The sequence below is a fragment of the Callorhinus ursinus genome, unplaced genomic scaffold (assembly GCF_003265705.2).
Source record: "Callorhinus ursinus isolate GAN/ISIS: 27379988/994484 unplaced genomic scaffold, GSC_fseal_2.0 scaffold15, whole genome shotgun sequence".
NCBI lineage: Eukaryota > Metazoa > Chordata > Mammalia > Carnivora > Otariidae > Callorhinus > Callorhinus ursinus.
The window spans coordinates 8499681-8527634 of NW_027397077.1; the positions used below are offsets into that span (position 1 = coordinate 8499681).

Sequence of the window (27954 nt, forward strand, 5' to 3'; positions counted from 1 at the left end):
GTTTCACAGCTTCCTGGTCTCTGAGAATATTTATTCAAAAACAGGGATTGAAAAAACTGTACAGAGTGTCTGCTGCTGAGAATTCGGCCCCTGCCTCCATGCCACTCCCCCAGCTGCCCAGCAGGGTCCCCTCTTTGGGTTGCCCTCTGCCAAGCCCAGCTAGTCCATTCCAGTCAAAAGGGTATCAGTGGAAGCAGCAGGAATCTGCAGGGAGGTGGGGAGAGAAGCATGGCCCCTAGCCACCCCCCAGCCCTTCTCCCTGATCCCCATGGGGTGGGGGGGCAGTAGGCTGCAAAGCCCTAAGGGATGAGGAGTACATGAGTGACCCTCTGACGTGGGGGCACTAAGGATGCTCCCTGCATCCAAGCATAGAGCTAGAGGGGGTGGAGCCCCCTACCCTGGGGCAGCTGCGGCTCCCAGTCCCTGGGCCAGAAACTGCTCCCACTGCGAGAGGAGGAACTCTCCCACAGACCCGGGTTGGGTGGTGGTGTGGGGGGGGGGGGTGCATCCATGCGTCTGGGCATTAGTGGCGTTTGGGAGCCCAGGGTGGAGCCTCCTTGGGCAGGTAGGGTGCAGAGGCAGCCCCCTACCGGCGGTCCTGCCTGCCCCTGCGCCTGTGCCTCAGCCAGCCTCAGTAGGGGGAGAATTTCTGCCGCTCAGCTTTCTTGCTCCCATTGGCTGCTGCCATCTTGGCAGTGTAGGCCGCCAAAGCCGGCGGCGGCCCTGGGGAGGCAGGTGGTAGGGCCAAGAAGGGCACAGGCTTGAGGCCGATGAAGTTGGAGAGGGAGATGGCATAGGGTGTACCCAGCAGGCCTGGGGGAGCTGTGGGCAGGGCCGTCAGGGGCGGCGAGAAGGGGGCAGGCAGGTCTGTGGGGGCCGAGCCGGGCGTCCCCCCAGAGGTAGACTTGGCCGTTTCTAGACTGGAGAGAGGGATAAGGGGGGAGATGAAGGGAACGGGGCGGGTAAGAGAGGGGGCAGTGAGGGCAAATACGGGGAGGGGGGGTTGGATGAAAGAGAGGGATCGAGAATAACGACATGAGGTGGATATTGGGGGGAGGATGGGAATGGCGGAAGAGTGGGGGTCAACAGGGGAAGAAAAGACAAGCAGGTATGGGACTCGGTGAGGGGGGGTACGGGGAGGCCGAAAGCCAGGGGAAAGAGACAGGGAAGGGGTAAGGGAAAAGAAGACATGAGGGATGGACGTGGAGGGGAAGATGGGGCCCCGTGGAGTAAGGCAGGGTTCGGGGAGGCAGAGGACACACCCCAGACAGAGACAGAGAAGGGAGATCAGCTCTCCCCGCCCCAAGTGTGCCTTTCACGGGCACGTAAGCCCCGTGACCTGGGCCACCCCCACCCCACACTCACCAGGCAGTGATGAGGTACTGGGCCAGGGCGATGGAGACAGGGGAACCAGTGATGGTCACGTGCCTCTCGCCAGCACCTTCTGCTTGGTTCCCGATCTTGATATGTGCCCCTGACATCTGCCGGATCTCACTGATCTTGCTGCCCTGGCGCCCAATCACGCAGCCAATCAGCTGCAGGGAGAGTGGAATTCAACCCTGGGCCAAGCCCAGACCCCAGGAAGCACCCCCCCCCAACCCTCAAACCACCCCATCCTCCGCTCACGTCATTGGGAACCAAGAACTCCTGTGAGCTGGTCTGCGCGCCAGGATCCAGTCCTGGGAAGGAGGAGAAGAGGGATTGGACATGGTTCTGGGCCTTTCCTGCCGCCCCATGTACATTCCAGGGGGGTGCTGCCTGGCCCCCCAGGGGTGTCGCCCCTGCCTCCTTCTGCAGGGTCGCTCACCTGGCACCATGCTGGGGGAGGCGAAGGGGACCGCGTGGCCTGAAAGCTGCTGGAGCTTGGTGACCTGTGCCAAAGAAGAGGGGTCAGAAGTCAGAGGAGGCCTGGTTTTCGGAAGGGGTCCCTGGGGCTATGGTCACTCACCTCGGCGGGGGTCACAGCCCCATACTGACCCTGGACAGAAAAACCCTGTGGGGACAAAGTGGGGGGAAAGGGGGCTACTGTGACAAGTCAGAGCAATTTGGCCAGTCACTCCGCCCCACTGCCAGCCCCCGACTCCTTCTTCCATCCCTCCCCCATCTCAATCCCCCTTCTCCAGGAATGCTTCCTACCCCTCCTACTGTTTCACCTCACCTGGTTGGCAGAGAGAAGGACGGTACCTAAGGAGAGGCTCGGATGATATGGGATAGTAGCTCCTTTAGGTGGGGACTGGAAGGCACAAATGGGGGAGGCTCTATCAGACCCCTCTAGGCCCCTCTGACCTCCCCAAGGGCCCTGTGTTCCCAAGGCCCTTGGCGATGACCCCCAGGTAAACGCATCCCAGGATCCAGAGCTCCCAGTCCATCCCTGCGGCCCTGCCCTGCCTCCACCTGGTGCCACATGCATAGGGTTAGGGGACCTGAAAAGGAGACCCGGGGCCCATCCCCATCCCTTCTCCCTGCACCGAGGCAGCACCTCCAGGATAACAGCGCAGATCTGGCGCACACACAGGATGATGGCATCAGGCACCCCGGACACGGTGACAGCACGCTCTGTAGAGTTGGGGAGCAGATCTCCTGCCACCTGCACCTGGGCACCCGTGGTCTGCAAGCAGAGAACAGGGGCCACTTCTGGCTGCCCTCATAACCCAGACTAAGCTGCCCAGACTCCAAGCTCCCCAGGGGGACAGGAAGCCATAAGCCCAGGTCCCCTCTCTAAAGTGAAGGGTAGGACCCCCTGAGGGTGGTATCCCCCTTCTCCTCACCTCTCGAATCTCCTTGATCTTGGTGCCGGCCTTCCCAATCAGTGAGCCACACTGGCTTGCGGGGATGACGAGGCGCAGGGTCACCGGGGGCCTGGAGACACTTCCACCATTTGCAGGAGCGGCGCAAAGGTCCTGGGCAGGAAGACCATGATTTGGCTGTGCATGCCCCTGCTGCTCCCCCACCCCTGGGAGCACCTTCCTGCTGGGGTTTGAAGGAGAGAAGCCCTCCCCAGGTCCCACCCTAATGAAAGAACCCTGCCCCCGCCCCCAGCCTTGGCCTTCCCTGCCACCTGCAGCCGCTGTGTGGAGTCGGAGCCCTGTTTCCCCGGCCCAGGGAACCGGCCCAGGGAACCAGCCCCGGCCTCCCAGCCCAGCCCAGCCAGCCACGGACCTCATCCAGCTTGAAGGCAATCATGGAGACCGCATGGAAGACAGCAGCTGTAGACCCGGTAATGGTGGTGATGCGCTCAGGGCAGGAGCCCTCAGAGATGGTGATCCGGGCACTGCTCTGCGGGGACACACAATGCCGGGCAGTGGGGCTCCTTCTCCACTTCCTTGCCAGGAGCCTGTCTGCCTACCCACCCACCAGGCCCCAGCCCACTGCCAGAAACCGCTACCTTCCAAGGGCACTCATTGGTCATCCCAAATGGTGGGGTTCAGGGAAAAGGTGGGGCAGGGATCTCCCCTCCCCTCCAAACCAGATGCCCTGGGCAGCTCTCCCAAACTCCATCCTCACCTGCTCCCGGATTCGCTTTACAGTCTCTCCTTTCTGTGGGACAAAAAAACATGGAATGGCTCTTAGCCTGAGCCGTCACTACCTCCTGACCTGGCCTGAGGCCTCAGGCTGAGGTCCACACAGAACAGCACTGGGCACCTACCTTCCCAATTATGCTGCCAACCTCCTGCAAACAAGACAAGAGTTGAGTCAGGGGGGACCAATGCCCCAGGCCCAGCCCGTCCACCAGGACAGGGGATCTAACAGAGACAGGACACAGGAGCTCAAACTCCTGGCCGGCCACACCGGACCGTGCCCCCCACCCACTCACCTTCCCATGCATCAGCATCCGCAGTGTGAGGGTGATGCTGAGCTCCGGCTCCTCCTCCAGCCCCGCGTCTGAGCCGCTCATCCTGTCAAGCGGGGCTGGGGCCACAGCGGCCTAGGAGTGCGTCCACGGTGCCTGGCGGCTCTGGTGGGGGCAGCAAAAGGGGGATTAGAGGGGAGCTCCCATCTCTTTTGGGTCCCCTGCCCTTACATGGGGACCTCAGAGTCAGACTGACCAAATTCCCACAGAAGAGAGACAGCGTAGACCCCCAGTTTCAAGTGTCACACTGATGGGTATCCTTGTGTGCCCCTCCCTTGCTGGGTAACCCTGGACAGCTCATCTTACCCATCGGAGCCTCCGCTTCCCCATCGGTAAGAAGAGACTACCAGGTTCTACCCCCAAAGAGTTATGAGAATTAGAATGAGCTAAGCACACATGTGGTAGGCAGCCAGTCTCCATGGACATCCTTCCCTTTCCTGCGTGCATTAGAAGAATTAACCAGGAGACCTATGGGAGTCCAGAGAGGGGGAGCCTCCTCTCTGACCTCTTAGAAGAGGGGACCCCTGGGGATTGGACCTTGAAAACGTGGTTAAGGTGGAAAAGTTACTTCACATAAGAAGCACTTGCATTCCGGGACCAGAGCCTCCCCATGCCCCGCAGCCCCCACCCTACCCTGCTGACAAGAGCGTGGGGTTGCAGCTGGAGCGGAGGCTGGAGCAGCCATGGGGAGACGTGGGGAGGCCTCAAAAGGAGGGTAGCCCCCTGCCTGGCAAAGGCTTGTGGGGATGGGGGGGCACATGGGCTGGGAGCCTCAGGTACAGAGGTCACTAAAGCAGAGGCTCCCTGCAGACAGCTCTGAGCAGGGTTCATTCAGCACACGGGGCAAGGGGGCTGGTGTCGGGGGAGACCAGCAGCCTGCTCTCCCGTGTGCTGCGGCGCTAAGAAGTGGCCGCATTCCCAGCCTGGGACGCTTTCTCCTGTACCGGAAACAAAAGTCACTGGGCCCCCGGCCTCAATTTCCTCACCTATAAAATGGAGAGAATGCTTCCCCTAGGGACTGGGTGATGGGTAAGAAAGGGATTTGGGGGCTGGGAAATGTCAAGGCCGTTAACTGACAGAGGAAGGAGGAGCCAGAGATTAGTTTCTGGGATTAGCCCGGCAGCCAGCCAGCCCTCCCTACCCGACCCCTTTTCATGCCCCAACTTAATCCTGAACCTTAATCCTGCTTGGAAATCCCTCTCCTCCAGGGGCTGTCTCCCACCAAGGCTCAGCTTTGATGGGGGGCTAACTGGGGGACCAGAACCCAAGAAGGAGAATGGAGTGGGACCAACTGGTGCCAAAACTAAGCCAAGGCCAAGCCCTAATCCCGCAAATTCCTTCTGTCCAGGAGGGTGTGGGAGCCAAGGATGTGTGTGCCTGCCTAGAGCACTCTGGAGACCTCTGGGCACCTTCTTCCTCAGCCCCCTGCCCTATCCTGAAATGAAGGTCAAGGGCGTGGAGCACTGTCCAGTCCCCTCTTTGGAACCCCCTTGCTAGCCAGAGCTTGGGCATGGAGTAGGAAGGGGATGTTCTCAGGCTCAGGAAGCCCAAGGAAGCCACTGTATGGCATGAAGCTTGTTCCTTCATCTGTACCATTGGGTGACAACGCTGTCCCCTCAAGCCCTCGGTAACTTGTACCCCCAGCACCTGGTCCTCCCTCTGCTTGAATTCTGCCCATGGGCTCTCCAGAGGTCAGAGGTCAACAGTGGACACAGGGACTGTGCCCTCTGAGCATCCTGGCCAGCCTCATGCTGGCTGCCCTTGCTAACATTCCCCAGCTGTGTGCACTTCCTCCAGCAAAGCACTTGTGATGACGTGCTTAGTTCTGTCTCCCTGGACAGCCAAGCCTGGGAGCCCCTTAGAGCAGGAGCCAAGGCTGCCACCTTCTCCTTGCGTCCCCAGAGCTCAGGCCAGAGCCGGACTGGAGAAGGTGTTCAGAACATACTGGTTAGCTGAACAGATGAATTCACCAGACAGAAGGGAACCTGATGCCAACAGACGGTCTATAACCTGCCCAAGGTCATAGAGAGGTGGGGAATGGTGGACCGCATGGTCCTACCTGCTGGCACGGGGCTCTCTATCGCAGGCCCCATCGGCCTCTGCTTTCTGGCTGTCCTGGCTGGGTCTGTCCGTCCTCTTCCTGGAGGGAGGTTCTTCAAAGGTGGGGAGCAGGCTTCAGTAGCTCCGGAGACCCCTGCCTGGCTAGTACATGTGGGTCATGTTTGGAAAGGACTGATAACTTGTCCAAAGCCACGGTCTTAAACTCCACAATATTCTGAGGCTCAGGGATTCCTCCGGAGTGGTAACCAGTGGAAGATCTGACACTGTCCCCAGGCCAATGCCACATCACCTTGGGGGTCATAAGTCTCGAGGAAAAAAGGGCAAAGCGGCTAGAATGTGGCCAGAACTAGAGTTCCTGCCCTGAAAAAGATACCTGGGTCTGCAGCAGAGCCCACTGACCCAAATTTCATGGGTTGACCTTGGCCAGGCCTTCACCTGATCCAGACCTCAGTTTACCCACCTGTGCTATATGTGTATGTGCGGGACTGGAGGGGGCGGTGCTAGTGCTGGTCTCTCTGCGTGAGGGACCCTCGAGATCTCTCCTGTTTGTAGGAGAGAACAGCAGTTCCTGACACAGGGCTCCCAAAATATTCTCCTAGGGGCCCTAAGAACAAGCAGCCCTGTTTGGCATGCTGGCTCCCCTTCTACCCTCACCAGAGTTCTCAGGGAATCATTTGCTGGTGGGCCCTGGGTCCCTGCTGGGCCACCCACACGGCAGCCACACGTCATGCCACACTGACCTCCAGCTCACCTCTGGGGGTGCCCAGCCCCCTCTGGTCAGCAGGGCTCCCTGGCAGAACATACCAAGCTCAGACCAGGCCTCTGCCTCTGACCTCGGGTGTTCCCTCCTGCTCCCCAAGCCCCCTTCCCAGACCCAGTGCCCGCTCCTTCTGTCCCTGGCTTCCTGCCACTCAGGCTGGAGGGGGCGGGGGGGGGGTGACAGCTGTGTAAGCGATGGCGGCTGCCCCTTCCTGCCCCTCCCCCCCAGCTGTCTCTCTCTCATGACAGCTGCCCAATCAAAGGGCCGGGGGCTTAGCCAGCTCCCCCCCACATGCAGGGATCAAGTGTCCACCCTGGCTTTGTTCTGGAGCAAGAACAATCCGGGGGAGGGGAGGGCTCCTGGGGCCAGGCAACTCAAGTGGACTGGCCCGCCCCTTGGGGGATTCCCTTGGCTCTGTTAGCCAGTGTCTGGACCAACCAGGACTTATAGACCCACCTGGGCTAGGGAGAAGGTGGGGGGGGGGCAGTCTCCAAGTTCATCCCCCACTTCATATCCCCTGACATCCCCCTCAGCACCATCAGGCTCCAACCTAGCAGCCTCCTACTCCTAATCCAAAAGCAGCCATGCTGGCCACACCCAGTGATGCTGGGGAATGGCTCAGGACATCAAACGAAGCAGGGTGTGGCAGGAGGTGGACACTGGACATGGGGAGATCAGCAGTGAGGGATCCTGACTCCCTTGCCTGTTCCCTTCTCTGGGTATGCTCCCCCTTCCCGATTACCCAGGCCTCCACAAGAAATGCCCTAGTATCCTCTGACATGTGCATCCAGCCTCTCAGCCTTACAGCCTCCCAGGATGGCCATTCATACCACCTCTTGGGAGAGTCGGGGGAGGAGAGGCCTTCAGGGGAGCAGCGTGGGGTCCATGAATTCCACCCTCTGGTTTGCTCGCCCAAGGCTGTCCTGTAGACTCAGAGCTAAGCAGCAAAGGGAAGCTCTCACAAGTTGGCGGGTGCCAGAAATGCCACCGCCTCCTTAGAGCATCATTCAGCAACCCCCTCAAGAGTCCTCACAGCCAAAGGAAACTGAGGCAGGCCCAGGCCAGACTGGGCTCCAAGAGAAAGGACACAACTTCTTGGTACAGCCCCACCCACTGACTGGTACCCATCCCCTCACTGCCCTACCCAAATTGAGAAAGGTCTCTAGCTTCCATTTTCCATGCTGGAGACTGGATCATGCTGCTGCTCAACAGCCATCTTTGGCTCCCTAGTACCCAAGGAATAAAGCTTGATCACCACAGACAGGCACTCAAGACCCTTTATGATCTGGCCCCTGTCAGCTTCTCTTGTCTCATCTCCACTCCTTCCCCCCTACACACCAGGCTGCAAAACATGCCTAGTACCTCCAGGCCTCTGGGCCTTTGCCGGGGCTGATCCCAGCTTGAAATGCCCATCCTCACTCTGTCAAAATCCTTCTCAAATGCCACCTCCCCTGTGAAGTGCCCCCCCAACCTTCCAAGTCAGATATAATCACTCAGGCCTCTGTGCCCCAACTCAGCTCAAAGGAGCCCCAATGGGCATTTTCAAGCCTATCTTTCTACTACCCAGGATGGTAGGAGTTCCTTCAGGAGGGCAGGAGCCAGGACCAGACTGTGTGTGCAGGGAGAAGGGACTAGAGGCATTAGGGACCAGAGATGGGGCTGAGGATGGGGTCCCAGAGAAGCAGTGAGGAGGGGGTGAGAAGATCCAGGGCACGGGGGACCAGCCACATGGGAGGGCCAGGATCTGCCTGGACAGAATTCCGTTTCCATTCCTCAGGACCCTCAGCCTCTCCTCCTGCTGTTTCTTTGGGTCTATGGGCTCCCTGGGCATGTCACTGGGGTAGGGGATTAGCGCTGTGCTTTGAGACTCCTAGGGGCCCGGAATGGGTTTCCCCATGTGGAAGCGAGGCTGGAAGAAGAGCTGGGGAGTGGCATAGGTTTCACAAAGTCGGAACCCAAGGCCCAGAGAGGGAGGCGCTTGTTTATAAGGCTACATGAAAGGCAACTGGCAGAGCTGGGAGAACCAGGGGTCCACCTGTGCCGCTCAGAGCTCTTTCCTCAAGAGGTCAATGCCACTGGGCAATGGTGATGGAGGCTGCAGGGGGGCAGGGATGGGAGTAGGGAGGGTGGACAGAGCCTGTCTGGGGACACAGGGCGGGGCAAAGCCAGCCTCCCTGTGGCCTGGGCCTGCCAGGGTGTGTGGGCCGCCTGCTCCCAGCCCCCCACCCTGAGCATGCAAGAAGAACAATCCCCTTGTGTTTGGGCAGTCTGAGCCTGCATGCTGATGAAGGCTGGGGGGTGGGGGCTGGGATGGGGGTGCTTTGGAGGTTGACGGGGTTCCAGGGCCCAGAGAGAGTAGGGGACCTTCAGATGGGAAAAGGATAGGGTCCCAGGTGCTGGCCCTGAAGCAATGAGAGTAACCTCAGGAAAGAGTGAAGGCTGGAGCTAAGATTTAAGCTCCTGGAGAGTCCCTGGGGTCTAAGAGCTCTTTGTAGGAGAAGGAGGGCCCCTAGGGACACATGCCCTGTTGGTCCAGCATGAAGGTAAACATTGTGGGTTTGGTGGGGACCAAGAGCCCACATTCTGGGAGGAGGAAATGCAGCTGGCCCTGGGTGCACCCCCTTGAAGACCACTCCCCAGGGTGCTGGAGCCGGCCGGGGCACTGGGTGCCACAGGTCTCAAGATGGCGGGCCTGGGATAGGGGAGTGAGGAGGTGGGCACCTCCCTCTCCTGGCCAGGCAGGCATGAGGGCCAGGCTAAAGTGAATAACCAGAGACACCCCTTGCCCCCCAGGACTTCAGCTAGAAGCTAGGTCAGAGCTGAGGGGCTTAAGAGCCACAGAGCATGAGGGACCACTCTGAGCCCCCAACTGTCATCTCCACACACCCCTGGTCTGGAGGTCCGTCTGCCTCCCCCCCACCCCTAACCAAGGACCGCAGAGAATGGGAAGGGGTGTGTGCTGAGCCTGGAACTGCAGGGGAATGGCAGATGGGGATAGAGATGGAGCAGAACCAGAACCCAAGGCAGGAGGTCGAGGGAAGAGCGGGTCCAAAGAACAGGAAGAGCAGGTGGGATGTGGGCCTCAAATCTGGGGTCTCGGGTCCAGGAAGGCCCTCCCTGGTGCTGGGGGCTCCTCTGGCCGAGCAGCGCCCCCCACCTGTGCAGGCCTGGGCCCGTGTGAGACAGGGAAGCGTGTTCCTCTCAGTCTCCCAGTCTCCCAAACCGGGACCCTGGCCTGTAGACTCCGGCGCGGGCTCCCCGCCCCCCGGCCGAACCCCCAAACTTCGCGGCCGGCGGTGCCCCGCCCGGCCCGCGCCCTACCTCGCTGGGGCTGTCCTGCGGCGGCGGCGGCGGCGGCGGCGGCGGCGCGGCGGCTGGGCCGCTCAGTCCCACATTGTCCCCGGGAGAGGCGGCCGCTCACAACTGCGAGTGACATCAGCTGCGAACAATGAGGGGTTTGACAGGCGCGGAGCCCGGCCGGCCCGGAGCCCGGCTCCGCGCCCCCCCCCACCCCCCCGGCCCGCCCGGCCCGGCCCCTCCCCGCCCCCTCCCCGGATCCGATTACAGCGCGGCGGGCCCGCCCCAGCCGCCCCAGTGCCGCAGCCGCCCGCCCCGCCCCGCGCGCCGCGGTGCGTCCCGAGCGGCGGCCGTTTCCGGGAGGGCTGGGGCGACCCTCCCTCGGCAGCTCGTCCCGGCGCCGGGAGCGGGGGGCCGGAGGGAGGGGGGGGTCGCGCCGCGAGCGCCCGCCCAGCCGCTCTCCCCCCGCGCCTCGCGGGGCCCCTAGCCCCTGCGCTCTCTGCCCGCCAGGGCCGCTCGCCCGGCGCCTCCGCCGAGCCCCCCGCTCCACCCCAGTCCCCGCGCTGCCCGGCTCCGGCTCGGATCTCTCGGAACCCGGGCTTCGACCCTCCGCCCGGCCCGGTTCCCGGCTCTCCTCGCTTCTTGCGCCATCCATCCCCGCGCTGGGCTTTCGTCCACCAAGACCCGCGCCCCTCAGCCACCCACAGCTTCCGCGAGGCCCGGCCCTTGTCCGCCCCGGACAGGTTACCGGACCGGCTGGAGGAGGGGCCTGAGAGCGGTGTGATTCCCGTGCACCCCGCCCCGCCATTCCCCCCAAAGCTACCCCAGAATGCCTTTTTGGGGCTAGGGTCGCAAGGGCCGCGGCGCAGTTGTGTACTCTGCTAGAGAATGGGAGGAGTTGGACGGTCCCCAAGCCCTCTCCTTCCCCCACCGTACCCCCCAGGGACCCGATCTACCTCCCCCCCCCCCCCCCCCCCCGTAATCGGCTCAGCCTGGTCCCACTGACCTCCACCTCCCCCCACAGCTGAGTCTCTTGGCACCTGTGTGTGTGTGTGTGTGTGTGTGTGTGTGTGTGTGGGTGGGGAGGGGAATCCAATCTCCCTTCCCCTCCATCTGGCCGGGTGGACAAAGGGCAGGGGGACCATCTGGTCCCGCCAGGGTGGGGGAAGGGCCCACAGTGCCGGTCCCCAGGGGCGGGGGGGAGGAGCGGCGCTCCAGAGACAGTGAGAGCCTGCGGGGTCTAATTGCATCACTTTATTTCACCGACCTCCACTCTCCAGTCTCTGTCTCCCCAACCCCCAAACCTCAGAGCAGGAAACAAGCTTGGCTGAGCAGATCCCGGCCTAATAACCTGGGGAGGTGGGGAGCACGCAGAAAGAGGGGGAAAAGCAGGGAGATCAGAGGTTCCAAAGGGTGGCCCTCACCTTTTGGGCAGCAGCTCTGGTCTGGGGCCAGCTGCAACCTGTGGTGAATGGAGTTCAGGGCTGGCCACTCCTAAACCTGGCAGAGGGCCTCCTGCAAGGGCTGGCCCCTAGGGTCCCCACCTTCCTGGACAGTGGGGTTCTGCATGGTTGGGAGGGTGCATGTGCCCATGTGAATGCTTGTGTGAGAGCACAAGAATGCATGTGTGTGAATGCATGCAATGCAAAGCTGTAGGTGACAGTGTGCATGTCAGTCCAGAGTTGCCTGTACCTGTGTGGTTGCTCCCAAGTGAAGGGTCACATCTGGGAACATGGATGGCTCTAAATGTGTAAGCATGTATGTGGGCATGGATGTATCTGTGGTCTAAGAAGCAGGAGTAGGAGGTTTGAGTGCCCTGGAGGGCAGCTGAAGGAAAAGGAGGGAGGCAGGCTGGGGAGGCTGCACAGGGCAGAGTAAGGGGTGTGAGCGAACAGGAAAGCCTATAGGAGAAGCTCATCTAATGGATTACCCTCCACCAGATTACGTCTCTTGCTTCCTGAGGTTTTTCCTCTTGGTTTCACCTCCTTAGTCTGTCACTGCAAGAGAAAGAGGAAGAGGAAAAGGAAAAGACAGACCCTAGAGACAAGAACCCAGATAGACAGAGACACACCTGTTGCATGTACATGATGAGCAGGAACCCATGGAGGAAGAAAGGAGACAGAGAGAGCCCAAGGCAGGCCAGCAGCCAGCCCCATCAGCAGGGCTGGGTCTCATGCTAGCCCCTGCAGGAAATCCAGCAGCCCTGTGTGCCACTCCTCAGGTTTGTCGAGGTAGCAGGGGTGCCCTGCCCCCTCCATGACCAACACCCGGTGGTTGGGCAGCTGCTTCAGGTGCTCAAAGCTGGTCAGACCCATGGGGTCCTGGTCTCCATATACTATAAGAGTTGAGGTCTAGAGAAACGAAAGGGAAACAGTAAACAGGGATCTGCCACACCAGCCCCAACCTCCTAGAGGTCAGGTCTAGTGCTACCACCACTTCAGTCTCTCCCTGGGGCCACCCCAAATGAGGGGGAGAGACAAGCTGGCCCAGTGGGTGATCCAAGAGGCCCCAGTCCTGAGGGACAGAGGCATGGATTTTTGTCTGCCCCAGCACATGGTTTAGCGCAGGCCAAGGCACGGTAATCTGCTGCTAAGTAAACCAACAGGGCAGCGTTTGGTAGTTTAGCTCCCCCCAGAAGCCACCCCTTGGTTACTCTGCCCTGAGTTGAGGAAAGGCCCCAGGATGGACGCTTTCTTGCTCATGGCAGGGGCATCTCAGCCTCCCACACAGGGATACCTTCACACTGGCATAGTCCGCAGCACTGATCTTGTCAGTGCAGATGGGGGCCACTGGCACATAGCCCCGGAGCTGGGAGCCAGGGGCCGTGAGGAAGGGCAGGGAGTACATGCCACTCAACGATGGGCTGATAACAGCTGGAGAGCCCAGGTCCAATGCATCCACCACAGCTGCCAGGAAGCTGCTGGGGACCAGCTCCCCGATAGGGGCAGGGGCTACTGCTTCCTTGGAGCGCCCCAGGCCTGCAGGGATTCAGGTGTGAGAAAGACAAGGGCATTGAGTGGGAAAATGGAAGAGACAGTCCCTTCCTCCAGGAAGCCCTCCTAGGTCAATCTCTCTGTGCCAGGTTCCAGCAGCACACAGCGTGCCCAAGTTTATTCCTACAGCAGCCTAGATTTGTCATATCTTTGGCAAGCATGAGGCATTTCCCTCTATGTCTGTGCCCATCTCTCCCAGCCCTAGAGTGTCCTGGAAAGGATCAGGCTCCAAAGTCCAACACAGCTGGGGCCAAGTCTCAATTTTCCACTTAACTATCTATGTGGCCTTAGGAAAGTCTCCTCACCCCTCTCTTGGCTGCTCATTTTCCCCATCTGTTAAAGGAGACAAAAAAGTATCTGCCATTTCAGATTGTGGTGAAAATTAAGTGAATTAACTGCTTAAGAGGCACCTGTTCCAGGGCTGGCAAGGTGGACAGTGGCTGAGGAGCTGGCTCTGCACATGTACCTCCCCTCCAATTAGTCAGGCCCCACCTTCCCCAAAAAGATCAAGACCTTCACCTGGAAGATCAGTCCAACCCACTGTCCGAACCAATCCCATCTGGGCCCGGAGGCCCACACTTGGGCACTGAAACCATGTCAGCCATGGCCTGTGAGGGGTAGCAGGTCAGTTATAGGGTCATACTTGGCTCCATGGGTTGGGGACTACCAGTCTGGGCTGGGGCTGCCCCTCCCCTACTCCAGAACCCAGTTCAGGGCTTTGTAGGCTTTGTACCTGGGATCATGACTGCGGGCTCAGCCACCCACCAGGCCCTGCCCCGCCCCCACATGTGTCAGGAGACTGTCTCACTCCTTAGGGCTTCCAACACAGCCTATGGTCATGGCTCTGTCAAAAGATTTTAATTCCACTTGTCTGAGCACCAATTCTTAGGTGTTGGGTACGGGCCACATATGCACATTATCTCAGTCCATTCTCACTAGAGCTAACCCCCAAAATCTGCATCTCCCTTCACAGATGAGGAAACAGAGGCTCAGAGGCACTGAGACACCGCCCTGGGCAACCTGGTTAGAAGCAGCTGGACAGTGTCCAGACCACATCCAGATTGAGACCAGAGAAACTGGAAGGCCCTTGCCGAGGGTACTGCACCCTGTCAAGCTTGGAGGCGCCTAGCCTGGCTAGGTCCTCCCAGTGCCCCAGCACCCTGTCCCCCAGTGAGGCCCCCACAACCCCAGTCCAGAAGCCTGCCCCGGAAGTACCTGGCAGGTCCATGGCCACAGCCCGGTAGCCAGCCTGAGCCAGCCTGTGCAGCGTGCCCAGGTTCTGCCAGGTCTCGGAGGAGAAGCGGATGCCATGCAACAGCAGAACTGAGAAGCAGGCAGCCTGCCCACCGCCTGGCCGAGCCTCTCGGAAGAAGAGGCTCTGGCGCTGCACCTGGATGGTGCCCTCATGAAGCTCCACTTCTGCCATCCCTGCTGCTGTACTGGTGCAGCACCTGTGGTTCAAGGCCAGACTGATAAGGAGCCACAGAACCCCCTGCCCAGATGGGACAGGGAGGCTGCCACAGAGAGGGCAGGGGTCCCTCCGGGAGCAGCAAGGAGGCCTCCAGGAGGCTACCGGAACTCTCCACGTGCTTTCAGATGAGGAAGGCAGAGGTGTTACTTATGCCTCTGCCACTCAACTGTATGGCACTGGGCCTCAGTTTCCTCTTCTGAAATAAGGGGCAATAAAACCTACCTCAAGAATTAATGAGTTAAAAAAAAAAAGAATTGACAAGTGAGGGTGCCTGCCCTTAGAACTCAATACATGCAGCTCCCATTATGATTATCATCCTCACTGTTAATTCTTCTTTTCTACAAATGGGGATAATACAATAGTACTCAGCTCCTAGGTGGTGGATGGGATTAAATGAGCTCACGCATGTACCACGCTGGACACCGCTCCTAGCACATAGTGAGCATAGTAAGTGCTCCGTCGACAGTACGTAGCTCTTTTGCTTATCGACCTTTCTCTTCAAGGCACTGTTACAGTTTGTAGGTTGGCCCCGCAGGCCGGAGGGGGTCGGGATTGTAGTTAAAAAACCCATTTCCCGGAGGCGGAAGCCGGAACGCAGAGCTGGGAAAGGCTTTGGAGTTCCGGCCCTCAAGGAATGCGGAGTACCCAGCGCGCTGCCCGCTGGGGCCCAACGCTCTGACGCACGGTCATCGGCGCCCCGGCGGCTCGCTCGGTCCCCTCCGCCGACCTCGGTTCTGGCTCGCTGGGCCCGGTAAGGCGCACGCGGAAAGTGGCGGGGGGGGGGGGGGGGGGCCCCGGAGAGGGGGCCGGGGGGGGCCGGGGGGGGGGGGGGGGGATCGGGGGGGGGGGGGGGGGGGGATCACACTGGACAGAAGACGAGGGGGTCGGGGGGTGCAGGGCCGGTACCTGGGGAGCTGCGTAGGCTCTCGCAGATAAGAGGCAGGCGAGTGCTGGCGGCGTCTGGGGTCCGGGGCAGGGAAGCGGGGAAGTGGCCCGGCCGAGGGCGGAGACCAGGCCGTGCTACGGAACGCCCTCTTGTGGCCGCAAGCCGTCGCAGGGCCAGTCACTGCAGCTAGATCTTTCTTGTCACAGCGGCCTCGGTTTCCCCAAGCCCCTCGGCCCCATGTGCTCCAAGCACCCGACTGCGTGCGGCCGCAGCAGGCCGCCCCAGATGCACATGATGCGGCTTGCGGAGAAGGGTTCGTGGGGTCTCATTCCTGCTGCTCCCTCCTCCTCCCCACCCTGCCCAGGCCCAGGGTTGTGCACAGGCACGCAGTGAAGCCAGACAGCTTTAAGTGCGAGGTTCTGCCAAAGTCCAGCCAGGTGACCTCGACCGTTTTCACAGCGTCTCCGAGCCTATTTCCTGGCCTGTAGAATGGGTGTGATGTTGCCTATTTGGCAGGGTGTCTGTAACAGAGGGGTCCTGCGTGCCCTGCGCTGCCTTCCTGTACCCAGCCTAGCTGCCACGCCTGGCCTTGGCCACACATCGCCGACCAGGATAGGTGCCAAAAAGAGCAGTGAAAGAGGCACAGGCCACCCTGGGCTGTGACTGAGTGTGTGCGCCTGTGTATTTGTAGGGGTTGGGGAAGCGGTTGGACTGAGACCTGGAGTTGCCAAGTGACAATAATATCTGACATTAAACAGCGACGCCTCCTCTCCAGACACTGTGCTAAGCCTTGACCCATCTTTTGTGGTCCTTAAGACACTCCTTATCCTTAACCCTCTGTACAGACGAGGGACTGACCCACCGCAGAGATGGTCTGGTGGGGAGAAGCCGGTGGCTCTCCCCTGGCCTTCGGGCTGAGAACAATCCGGAAAATCTGGTTAGTGGGCCGGGCCTACGTGCTTTCCGGGCGCCGCCTGGAGCACCCCCTGCGTGGGTTTAGGAGGCGCGGGGCCTGCGACTGCGGACTGCGCAAGCGCGCCTCCTTGGCTGCGCGCCCCGCCGCCTAGTCCCCGCAGCAGCCTGCAGAGCGGCGGAGGCAGCGCAATGGTCGCGGCGCTGTTTGGCTGCTGGTTCCGTGTGGGCGGGGCCCGCCCTGGGGTGTCCGGCCTGGTCATGCCGGTCGGCCCGGTGAGTGTCCCCGGGGAGTGAAGACTGCAGGGTGCGCGGGGGCGGGCCATCCTGGCTCCGCCCCTTGCCCGCGGAGCCCTGGGGCAGAGTCCCGTGGGAATGGCTAGGCGCGAGTGTGCTTGTGTTGGTGTGTTGTGTGTGCGCTCAGGCGTTTGCGTGCGTTCTGCGGGGTCTGGATGTGTGTCGATGTGCTGTCTGTCTGTTTCTACGCGCCTACGTTGGGGGGGGTGTCGGTCTGTCTGTACGCTTGTGTCTGTATGCTATGTGTATTTCTGTGTACATGTGATTTTGAGGGTGTGTATCTACCTGTGCGTGTGTATTTCTGAGGCTATTATGTGTGTCTTTTTGCCTGTACATGTGTGTTTTAGGATTGTGTATATGACTGTGTGCTGGAAATTTGAGGGTCAGCATGATTTTGAAAGCGTGTATGTGTCTGTCCGTCTGCCTTCCTGATGGCTGACTGCCTGATTTTGAGGGTATGTATTTCAAGGGATCCGTTGCTCACAGGCCAAGCAGGGCTGCCTGTACCCGCCGTGCCAGGAATAGCTTGTGCAGAAGAAAAGTATGTGGGGACAAGACTCGATGTTTGTGTGCACGTGTGTACACCTGTGTGTCATTGTCCACACGTATGCCAAGGACCTAAGTTGGGTACAGCTTCCCTGACCGCACGCCTTCTCTGGTATCTGTAGCGAATGCTGGGTTGCTGGCTAGCTGCCCACCACCGTGGTCTAGTGCGCCAGCTGCCCAGGTTGCCAAGGCAACGGCCAAAGTCCCGCCTCTCCCTTGCAGCAGGCTCCCCATAAGGAGAAGTCCGCAGGGATTCTCCCACTGTTGGGAGCCTAGGCTCATGCCCAGTGGGAGGTTGCTGTTCGTGGTCAGAAGGAAGAGAAGAGCGGCCTCTTCCTCCATTCAGCTCCTGGCTCTCCATCAGCACCAGAGGGGCTGCCACCGCCCACCCACCCCAGGACTGGGAACCTGGGGGTGGGGGCTCGGGAAACATCCCCAAAGCTCCCAGGAAAGGAGGGTGGTGCCCAGTATGGGTTTCCAGCTGGGCCAGCACCCCAGTTGGCACTCCATAAAGATGTGTTTACTGGAATCTGGGAATAAGGCAGGTGTACTCATTCTAGGCCCAAGAAATCACAGGAGAGCCCTGGGTCAAGTCCACTGTATTCCTGAAATACCACAGGAAACTTGAGAGGGCTGATGCAAAGTGATCCTTTTCCCCATTTTACTGACAAGCTGAAGACACACAGCCAGGAAGTGGCAAAGCAGAGTCTCAAAGCCAGGGCTAACTGGGTCCTGGGTCCTGATGTCTGTTGTCTGGACAGGCAAAGGACCCAGACTACAGGAGTCCATGAAGCAGGTCATGAAGCTGAGGGGGTGGGGCGAGCATTCATCTCTCCAACCTCCATTTCTAGGTGTACCATGCCCCTCCCTGGCCCCATTCATTCCCCTCAGGCTTTCTCCATCCCAGATACTCTCCACGAACCCTCCTCCCACTTAATATCAGCTGAGATAGAGCACTGAATATTTCCATCAATTGGAAAACACATTCTGATTTGAGCACTCTTACATGCAATGTGATTAAAAAAGAAGAACCATTTCCAAACATGCTGTCAGTGGGATGAGGCTTTACACATAGTCTTTCACTTTTGATGATTCTCACTACTCTGTCCACCAGCAAGGCTCCAGTTCGTCCCTCACCTCCCAGCCCCATGGTTTCTTCCTTGGCAAGCTCAGCGTAGCCTGGTGGTTAGCAGCCCAGCTCTGGGTTCAAATCCCAGTTCCTTTACTTGCTATTCTGCATTTTGGGCAAAAGAATTTACCTCTCTGAGCCTGTTTCCTCATCTGTAAGAGAACTCTAATCATATCTGCTCCCCAGTGTTCCTGTGTGGATTCGTGAGCCCTCGTATGTGAAGGGCCAGACACAGGATCTGGCTCTCATAAGCACCTGATGAACGGAAGCGGTTTTAGCTGGCACAATGGTGATGGTGGTCATTGAGCATGCTGTGTTTCCAGGGACATCTCAGATGCTCCTTCTCAGGCTGCAGGGTATCTGAGCCCCTGCCCCAGCATGTGTGGAGCAGTTGGATGTGAACCCTGCTCAGAGCAGGAGAAAGAGCAAGGGCTGAGTTGTTCCTCTGCTGGGGGCTTCTGGGGGGGGGGTTGGGGATGGGGTCCAGGGGACCTGGTGGGGACACAGCCCCAGGCTCTTCTTCCTCTCCTCTCCTCCAGACTGTGGTGCAGACCTCCATGAGCCGGTCCCAGGTAGCCCTGCTGGGCCTGGGCCTGCTGCTCATGCTGCTACTGTACGTGGGGCTGCCAGGCCCCCCTGAGCAGACCTCCTGGCTCTGGGGAGGCCCCAATGTCACAGTCCTGGCTGGTCTCACCCCTGGCAACTCCCCCATCTTTTACCGCGAGGTGCTGCCGCTCCACCGGGCACACAGGTGGGTGCTGACCTCAGGGTGCAGTGGAAGGCCTAGGTCCAAGGAGAGTCCCTGTGTGGGACCCCAGCTCAACTCAGGGTGCTCAGGGCCTGGGAGGGCAGTGGGAGAAGCCTGGAAAGAAAGAATGGCGGGCCACTTCCAGACCCCAAGGACACACACTCCCCTGTGTGCCCACAGGGTGGAGGTGGTGCTACTCCACGGAAAGGCCTTTAACTCCCACACGTGGGAGCAGCTGGGCACACTGCAGCTGCTGGCGCAGAGGGGCTACCGGGCCGTGGCCCTTGACCTCCCAGGTGAGAGCCCCCACTCCAGGGTCTAGGGAGGCAACATTCAGCAGGTACAAGGGGCAGCTTCCCAGGGGAGGACGTGGAGGGGAGAAAAGCTTTAAGGTATGGCTGGGTTGGGGGGGCGGATTTGGACCTCAATGTCTGGACAAGCCATGGTAGGTCGCAACACAAGATGGCAATACTAAAAGGTCTGTGTCTTTATTTTCTGCCTTGAAAACTGGAATGTGGACTGTTGCATGTCACATAGCAAATAGAAACGTGACTCACTTCCACAAGTGCTTGCACAGAGAGATCTCACTGGTCATTTTATGACAAACTAGGTAGCTTTTCGGTTTTGTAGCTATGCGAATGATTTATGCTATCATTCTTGTCTTTAAAACTCAAGCAAGAATGACGCCCTCAGAGACCCGTGCCGCATTTCTCTCCCAGCAGTTTGGGGGTGCCCAACCCCCTCGGGGCATTTCCATATATAGAAAGACAGACAATACGCAGGATTGTGTGGTGAGGTTAGAAACATGACTGGTGTCCCGTCTGCTTAGCAGATCTCTCTGCAGCTTGGTTTTTCTCCCCCTACACCACCTCTCATAGAGCGGGCCAGTCAATATGAATCTCCCTCTCTCTGCACTGTGTGCCATCAGAAGGATGGACAGGTTTGATCTGCCCGTTCCTCCACTGATGGATATGTAAGTTGAGTTTTCAGCATCTGTGGAAATGCTTGAGGTATGAAGCTGAAGCAACTTTGGACATGTTTCTTTGAGCGTGGAGGCAATAATTTCTGTAGGGTAGCTACCAAGGATAATTGATGGGTCAAAGGATGCACATTTTTTAAGTGTTGACAAATATTGCCTTACCCTCCAAAAATCCTACATGGATTTATACTCCCATCAGTCATGGATGAAAGTGCCCATTTCCCCACATCTTCCCCAACACTGCATATTGTCAATCTTTTTAGTTTTGCCACTCTAATGAATGAAAGATGCTTTTCTAGCAGACCTATCCCATTACAAAAAAGAGCTTCTGGGAAGTTTGGGGGTAGCGCTGCCATGTGCCTCTGCTATTTCCCCCACTGTGGTGGGCAGGATGTCCTGGGTTCCTTTCCAGCCTCCCTCAGCTGGTGCCTCCTGCTGTTCCCAGGTTTTGGGAACTCGGCACCTTCCAAGGAGGCAAGCACAGAGGCAGGGCGGGCGGAGCTGCTGGAGCGAGTGCTGCGAGACCTGGAGGTGCACAATGCCGTATTGGTGAGCCCCTCTCTGAGTGGCCGCTACGCCCTGCCCTTCTTGATCCGAGGCCACCACCACCTGCGTGGATTTGTGCCCATTGCACCCGCCTCCACCCAGAACTACACCCAGGAACAATTCTGGGCCGTGAAGGTACTGGATGGATGGTTTCCAAAGGTCCAGCTTCCTATCCCTGGCTTGAGTCATGGGGGGAAAGGACTCAGGTCTCACTTGGAGGACGCATGGCCTCATCTGGATAGAAAGAGATGGGGTGTTTGGGAAAGATGTCCTAAGGAGGTAGCTAGAGGGTCAGTCCCCGTCAGACCCCAGGGTCACAGCCCCTTGCCTTGCTCTGCAGACCCCGACTCTCATCCTGTATGGGGAGCTGGACCGTATCCTGGCTCGGGAGTCGCTGCGGCAGCTCCGCCACCTGCCCAACCACTCTGTGGTGAAGCTGCGTGATGCAGGCCACGCCTGCTACCTCCACAAGCCGCAAGACTTCCACCTTGTCCTCCTTGCCTTCCTTGACCACCTGCCTTGAGTTCACCCACTGACCAGGCCCCAGGCCTGGCCTGAGCTTGGAGAGTCTGGACCAGTGCCCTACCAGGGAGGCAGCCCCTGGGATTGGAGGGTGGAGGCCAGAGGGCCAGGCCCAGTCGGGACCTCTCATTTCATCTCACAGGCACAATAAAAAAAACACATTTTTTTGTCATGCCCGGGGAGTGGCAGGTCCTGTTTCCTGGCGTTGCAGCAGGTGGGGTAGGAGTGAGAGGCAAGTCCGGGGCTGCTTTGGGGCTGGGAGCTGGAGGGAGGCTTCAGCAGCCTGGGATGGTCTACTTCCTAGCTGGCTGCCCTCACCACTCTGTGACTCAGTTTCCTCACCTGTAAAATGTGCATGATGGTAATACCTGGCTCAAAATGTGGTTTTAGAATTGACTCAGCACTTGGCCTCACAGGACTTGAGGGGGGTCAGGGCGAGCGGGTGTTACTACTGCTGTGTGACCACTGGGGTTGGTGGGAAATCCAGGGTCTGGCAGTTGAGCCAGTGAGTCAGGAATGCAGGACCTATGGCCGAAGGGAGCAGGATGTATAGGGACGGAAGTGGGGAATGTGATTTAGCAATTAACATAGCATTGGTGGTGAACTGCCAAGCCTGCTTGCCCCTGGTATGTATGGGTCAGCAAGCAGACCAGACTTAAACCCCAGGAGGGTGGGACGAACCCCCCCGCCTTACCCTCCCCTCCCAGCCTGCCTCCTCTGGGCACAGAGGTTGAAGTTTTCAGCTCTGCTTCTCACCACGCCGACTCAGCCCCTGTAGCAGGGGGCAGAACTGGCTGAGAGTACAAAGGGCAACCAGGCACACAAGTGGGCAGCTACAACCGTGTGCAGCCTGGGGGTGGCCAGTGGGACACCTGTGCCTCTTTATCCCCCCCTCTCCGGTGGCCGCGGGAGAGCCAGGGAGCCTGGCACAGGGTCAGCCAAGAGTATGCCACATGTGTGCTTTTGTGCCATCCCCCCCCCCCCGACACGGTCATACAGCCTCATGGTGACCTTCACCGTGACATCCTCTGTCATGCAGACGCTGCCACACCCGGCCACCATCTCACACTTGTCACACGCGCGGTCATACACGCTGAGACACACTGTTGGATTAGCTCCCACAGCGGCACATTTGCACGATCTCACACGAAGTCGCCATGTGCCCCTCTGCCCGTTTATCCTCTGCTCCTGGCATGTGTCCAGGCGTCCGCTCTGACACCAATCTGTGCCCCGCCAGCGACAGTATCCTGTGGGTACGGGGACCAGCCAGCCTCCTAGAACTTGCAGTCTGAGGGGACAGATATTGACCAATAACCTCCACACGGGGGTCTGAGGCGGTCAGGGAGGACCTCCCTGAGGAGCTGAGACACGGAAAGGGGAGAAGTCAGAGACGCGCGGGAGGGGGTGGGGGAGCAGGCAGGGGCCAGCTCTGGCAGGACTCTGCAGCGCTGTACCCCAAGAGTGAAGGGCGCCCGAGGGGGCAGACGCAGCCTCTCGTGTCAAGGGTCTGCTCTCCTCTCTTCCCGCCCAATCTGGAGGTTGCAGGAGGTAGAGCCCTCCGGGGGGCGGGACCACCCGGAGCTCTCAGCCCAGGCCTGCGGGGCGGGGCCTGCGGAGCGGGACCCGGGCTGCGGGGGCGGGGCCCGGGGGCGGGGCCCGCCGCCGGGGCGGAGCAGGCGGCGGCGGTGGCTGCGCGGGAGAGGGATCCCGTAACCCGAGAGGAGGCTGGAACCTGGGGCGGGCGGAGACGCCCTCGCCGTCGCCGCAGCAGAGACGATGGGTGGCCCTAACTCGCAGTCTTCGGCCCCGCCCCGCGATCCGGTCCGGCCACGTGGTGGGCGGACCGGGGCGGTTCTGAGCCCTCGACCTCGCAGGACCCCTGAGCCCTGGCCATAGTCCGGGGCGGGCGCTGAGAGGCAAGCGCGGGCCCAAGACCAGCGGAGAGCGAGGTGGGACCCCGGAGAGGGTAAAGGGATCTGGGGTTACATGGCATAAAATCCGGGCAGTTGGGAGAATTTTTTTGAGGAGGGTAGGGAGAGTCAGTGTCAGTGTTCAGACCGGGCTCCCCTACTCTCTAGCTGTCGCTGAACCTCTCAGCCTCAGCTTTCTCCTCTGGAAAGTAGGCATACAGAGGCACGAACTTCCTGGGGCTTTTTGGCCGATTCAATACGGAAATGTGTTGAAAGCGGCCAGCACAGCTCCTGAAACAGAATGGGGGCTCCGAAACGGGGTGTCTTCTCCCTGTGGGACGTACGGGGAACCGCCCTGGGGAAGGGCCGTGGGTAGGTGGACACCACTGGGCCTCAGCAGCTGGGAGGGGTAGGTAGCCACTCGCTTTGCCCCTAGATCACCACGCGCAGCGCCATGGCCAGCGAGGGTCGCGAGGGCGAGCACCCGTCCGTGACACTCTTCCGCCAGTACCTGCGCATCCGCACCGTCCAGCCCAAGCCCGACTACGGTGAGAACGCGGCCGTTCCAGGGCCTGCGGTGGGGTCCCGGGGCGGGGACTGCTCTACACCAGACTCCAACCACTGCCACCCAGCTGAGCCCCACTCTGCTGCCCCAACTGGCACCTCCACGCCTCTAGCCATTCCCCAGGCCAGCCGACTGCTCAGCAGCCCCTCCAGGCTGTGTTGCACCCAGAGTTACTTCTGGCGGCTGGTTAAGGAACAACTTCACCTCACTGCCCCGGGGTTTGAGGAGGGGGAGGGGAGACCAGACAGCCTCAAGGAAGAAGCTCCAGAAGCCTACTGGGGCAGGACAAAGACCACAGCCCTTAGGGACTCAGCCTTGGTGGCTGGGAATGGTGGACATGGGTGCAAACCCCTGCCCTGATTTACCAGCTGGGAGACATCAGGTGAATCTCATGCCGCTGCACCAGTTTTCCCATCCCTAAGGAAGAGAGCCATCACTCCTGTTTCTAACTATGGACTTCCCACCTGACCTTCCACAAAGGGTCACTGACTGGCCAAAGATACATTCTTCCTTGGAGACAGAAATGCAGGGGTCCTCGAGCAATGTGGAATTGCACCGAGGAGGCAGCAGCCCCTTTCGGGGTTGGCTTCCCTCTCTGGATGTACCCCCAGCTCTGCCTGGGCCAGTGGGACAGGTGGGTAGGCAGAAGCAGCCCCAAGACTCTCCGTGTCCCCAGGCGCTGCCGTGGCCTTCCTTGAAGAGAGAGCCCGCCAGCTGGGCCTGGGCTGTCAGAAAGTGGAGGTGAGCCTGGGGCCTGGCATGGGGAGGGGAGGTGGCCCCGGGGCCCCTCCTCACCTCCTGGTCCTCTCCAGGTGGCACCTGGCCATGTGGTGACCATTCTGACGTGGCCAGGCACCAACCCCAGACTCTCCTCCATCTTACTCAACTCCCACACTGATGTGGTGCCTGTCTTCAAGGTGTGTGGGGCGCAGGGATCGGTGCAGGCCTTGGGGTACACAAAGATGATGCAGACCCCCCCATGGGACCCCAGGGAGCCTCGGGGGCTTGTCCTGAAACTGACTCCCGATCTCTTAGGACACTACTCCGTTTAAGCAGCCTTTGCCCGGTGGTCCATTCTGTGCCCAGGGTGGGGGTGGAGGTGGGAGCAGAGATGAGGGATTGCAGTCAGCTGCCCTCTTCAGCCCTCTTCACCACCCCACTTGTGACCCCCACCCTAGGGTAGGCTTCTAGGGCAGGGCAGAGTAGATTAATGACTAAATTTGGGGCTTGGGTCCCTCTTCTCATCTCTGCCCCAGGAACACTGGAGTCATGACCCCTTTGAGGCCTTCAAGGATGCTGAGGGCTACATCTATGCCAGGGGTGCCCAGGACATGAAGTGTGTCAGCATCCAGTGAGTGTCCTCCATTTCCTGTCCCCCACAATGTCCCTACTGACCCATTGAATTGACCCAGGGCCTGGGGTGGGTGTGATTGGAGAACCTCAAGGCCAAGGAACATCTTGACCCCCTTATCTCGGACAGCAATTAGCACCATTACATGGTAGAGTGAAGGACAGAGACTTCCCAGAGTCCCCTGCCAGGCTGTGGCAGAACAGGCCGCAGGGGCCCAGGGCTCCAGCCTGCCCGCCCAAGCATCTGGTGGCTCCCCGAGCCCTGGCTTACACCCTGTCATTGCCCCTCAGGTACCTGGAGGCTGTGAGGAGGCTGAAGGCTGAGGGCCACCATTTCCCCAGAACCATCCACATGACCTTTGTGCCAGGTAGGAGTGGCTTGGGGAGGGACACTTTCAGGGAGCAGGAGGATATGGTGGCAGGGGCAGCTCCTTCATCTCATGTCCCTGCTGCTTTTACAGATGAGGAGGTTGGAGGTCACCAAGGCATGGAGCTGTTTGTGCAGCGGCCCGAGTTCCAGGCCCTGAGGGCTGGCTTCGCCCTGGATGAAGGTGAGCAGGGTGGCAGGCCCCTGAGCGGCCAGTAGGGGATATGGAGGCTGCTAGTGGCTGGGCCACTCTACCCTCTGAATCCCTTTTCCCTCCCCAGGCCTGGCCAACCCCACTGATGCCTTCACTGTCTTTTACAGTGAGCGGAGCCCCTGGTGTGAGTATGGGCTTGGAGGGAGGGTGTCACTGTGTGGTGGGGTGCTAAGCCAGAAGGGGCAGCCTACGAAGAGTCATGCAGCAGGTCGGGGCCCGAGTAGGCCTTGAACCCAGAGCCTCTGCCTCCCAGCCCCTTCCTACCTGGGCTTCTCCTTCCTGAGCTTCTGAGGGTAGCCCTCCATGGGCAGAAACCAGCTCTCCACCGTGCGTTCTAAGGGAGACCACCCTGCTGGAGGAGCTTGGGATGAGGCAAAGACCGGGGCCCACCCCCAGGCTGATCACTTTTCCAGCCCCTCCCATGCTGAAGACACCCCCTTCTCCCTCTTCTCCCAGGGGTGCGGGTCTCGAGCACCGGGAAGCCAGGCCACAGCTCATGCTTCATCGAGGACACAGCAGCGGAGAAGCTGGTGCGTGGCACGCGGGGAGGGAGTTTGGGAATTCCTGAGGCTCTAGCCTGGGGCCACTCTCACATCCGACCTCGCACTCTCCTAGCACAAGGTGGTGAGCTCAGTCCTGGCTTTCCGGGAGAAGGAGCGGCAGAGGTGAGGCAGCCTGGGAAAGAGGATGGGGGTCTGGGCGGCCAGCCCTGCGAGAGAGAAGGGAGGCTCTTTATCTGTTGCTCCCCCTGCTGCCCCTGCCCCGTCCCCCCACCGCAGGCTGCAGTCAAACCCCCACCTGAAGGCAGGGGCTGTGACCTCCGTGAACCTGACCAAGTTAGAGGGCGGCGTGGCTTATAACGTGGTACCTGCTACTATGAGCGCCAGCTTTGACTTCCGTGTGGCACCGGATGTGGACCTGAAGGTGCCAGCTCCACCTGGGTTTGGGGCAGGGAGCCGGCTTCTCAGTCCTAGGCTGGAGGCTCAGGGAGAGCCTGAGAGGTCAGCTCATCTCCCTTCTCACAGGCTTTCGAGGAGCAGCTGCAGGGCTGGTGCCGGGCAGCTGGTGAGGGGGTCACCTTTGAGTTTGCTCAGGTATCAGCCGGGACCTACGGTCGGGAGCTGTGGGAGCAGGGGAGACTGGGCTTGCTGGGTGTGTGCCATCATGGCAGTGGGTGCTCAGTGTACCTGCATACGTCTGGACATTTCTTTAGCTACAAGGGACACATTTTGTTCACCAACAGGCATTCGTTGTGGAGGCCACTGTTGGGTGCTGGGGATACCGTAGGAGTAAAGTGAGACACAGTTCATGGCCTCATAGTCCTTACGGCATGAAGAGGCAAATAGACCTGAATTAAACATTAATATAATATTACTTTTATATAAGTATGAACACACTTGGTTCAGGAGAAGGTGGGACCCTGTACTCTGAGAACCTGTAACAAGTAGTTGGCCAGTCTGAGAGGTCTGGGAGAGCCATTTTGAGGAAGAGGCCTAGGATGCGAAAGCTGGACAGGAAGTAAGTAGACGAAGGGCAGGGCGAAGTCCCAGACCTGTGGCCTGTAAGGGACTGAAAGAGGGCCTGTGGCTGGACTGGCCAGCTGGCTCTCTGGGTAGGTGGGTGGAAGCCGGGGTGGCGGGTGGGGGGAATGGGTGTGTGCCTATGCCGGGCACTGACAGGGCTGTGAAGGATAGGGCAAGCTGTCCAGGCCCTGTCGTGCTCCTGCTACCCTTCCCCTCCTTCCAGAAGTGGACGGAGTCCCGAATGACATCTATTGATGACTCAGACCCCTGGTGGGCAGCATTTAGCGGGGTCTGCAAGGACATGTGAGCACCCTGGCCTGCCTTCTCTTCCCCTTTCCTCTCTCCTCCTGCCTCCCTTCCATCTTCCTTCACCCTTTCCATGCTCCCCTTGTGCTCTCCCCTCCCTGCCTCCTCATTCACCAGGCTTTTGCCTCCGCAGGAACCTCACGCTGGAGCCAGAGATCTTCCCTGCCGCCACGGATAGCCGCTACCTCCGTGTGGTGAGCTGCTGGCAGTGGGTGGGCAGGGGGTGGGCGGTCCTGGTTGCTGGCTTTCCTCCTGATGGCTTCTCCTTGTCCCCTGCAGGTGGGGGTCCCCGCGCTGGGCTTCTCACCCATGAACCGCACACCTGTGCTGCTGCACGACCACGATGAGCGGCTGCATGAGGCCGTGTTCCTCCGTGGGATTGACATATACACGCGGCTGCTGCCTGCCCTGGCCAGTGTGCCTGCCCTGCCCAGTGACGGCTGAGTCCCAGGAGCGTCCACCGGACCAGTGTCAAGGACCCCTCTGCCCCCCGGCCCAACAATAAAGTCTGCGTGTGGACAGAGGCCAGTTCTGAAGTACTAAGAGCAAGGACGTTCATGGAGCAGGGATTCTGTCATTTCTCTGGGGACATGCAATTCCCACCCCCGTTTCACAGATGAGAAAACTGAGCCCGGCTCTGGGTGCCTCCCACTACCCCATGCTGCTCTGTGTCTCTAGACACAGCACACTCATCCAGTACCACCCAGCCATGTCTGTGCCCA

The 27954-nt window shown here is 59.8% G+C and overlaps 3 protein-coding genes across 9 annotated transcripts; 1 reads left to right on the top strand and 2 right to left on the bottom strand.

The window, feature by feature from the left end:
- Positions 1-10: 10 nt before the first annotated feature.
- Positions 11-10204, bottom strand: PCBP4 (poly(rC) binding protein 4). Of its 2 annotated transcripts, none has more exons than XM_025885549.2 (13): positions 9993-10204; positions 3815-3955; positions 3647-3670; positions 3505-3537; positions 3160-3276; positions 2769-2900; positions 2480-2608; positions 2159-2233; positions 1949-1993; positions 1808-1871; positions 1627-1679; positions 1366-1535; positions 11-920 (listed from the first exon to the last, which is right to left on the bottom strand). In XM_025885549.2, the coding sequence occupies exons 2-13, from the start codon at positions 3893-3895 to the stop codon at positions 632-634; spliced, it is 1212 nt and encodes a 403-aa protein (XP_025741334.1). In that variant the 5' UTR covers positions 3896-3955; positions 9993-10204; the 3' UTR covers positions 11-631. The 2 variants fall into 2 exon arrangements, with proteins under 2 accessions (XP_025741334.1, XP_073757408.1); XM_073901307.1 differs by lacking the exon at positions 9993-10204 and adding an exon at positions 5910-6271 and having other exon boundaries at positions 3160-3271.
- A 1003-nt stretch (positions 10205-11207) lies between these two features.
- Positions 11208-15460, bottom strand: ABHD14B (abhydrolase domain containing 14B). The gene is made up of 4 exons (XM_025885267.2): positions 15339-15460; positions 14177-14412; positions 12705-12946; positions 11208-12319 (listed from the first exon to the last, which is right to left on the bottom strand). The coding sequence occupies exons 2-4, from the start codon at positions 14385-14387 to the stop codon at positions 12140-12142; spliced, it is 633 nt and encodes a 210-aa protein (XP_025741052.1). The 5' UTR covers positions 14388-14412; positions 15339-15460; the 3' UTR covers positions 11208-12139.
- Positions 15043-27790, top strand: LOC112833869 (aminoacylase-1). Of its 6 annotated transcripts, none has more exons than XM_073901309.1 (15): positions 15043-15183; positions 23344-23455; positions 24149-24213; positions 24285-24389; positions 24729-24823; positions 25114-25190; positions 25284-25373; positions 25471-25527; positions 25860-25933; positions 26019-26068; positions 26183-26327; positions 26429-26497; positions 27150-27229; positions 27366-27426; positions 27512-27789. In XM_073901309.1, exons 2-15 carry the CDS (start codon positions 23362-23364, stop codon positions 27674-27676), a joined length of 1227 nt encoding a protein of 408 aa, XP_073757410.1. In that variant the 5' UTR covers positions 15043-15183; positions 23344-23361; the 3' UTR covers positions 27677-27789. The 6 variants fall into 6 exon arrangements, with proteins under 6 accessions (XP_073757410.1, XP_025741051.1, XP_073757411.1 ...); XM_073901308.1 differs by lacking the exon at positions 15043-15183 and adding an exon at positions 16394-16506 and having other exon boundaries at positions 27512-27790; XM_025885265.2 differs by lacking the exon at positions 15043-15183 and adding an exon at positions 22711-22963.
- Positions 27791-27954: the final 164 nt, after the last annotated feature.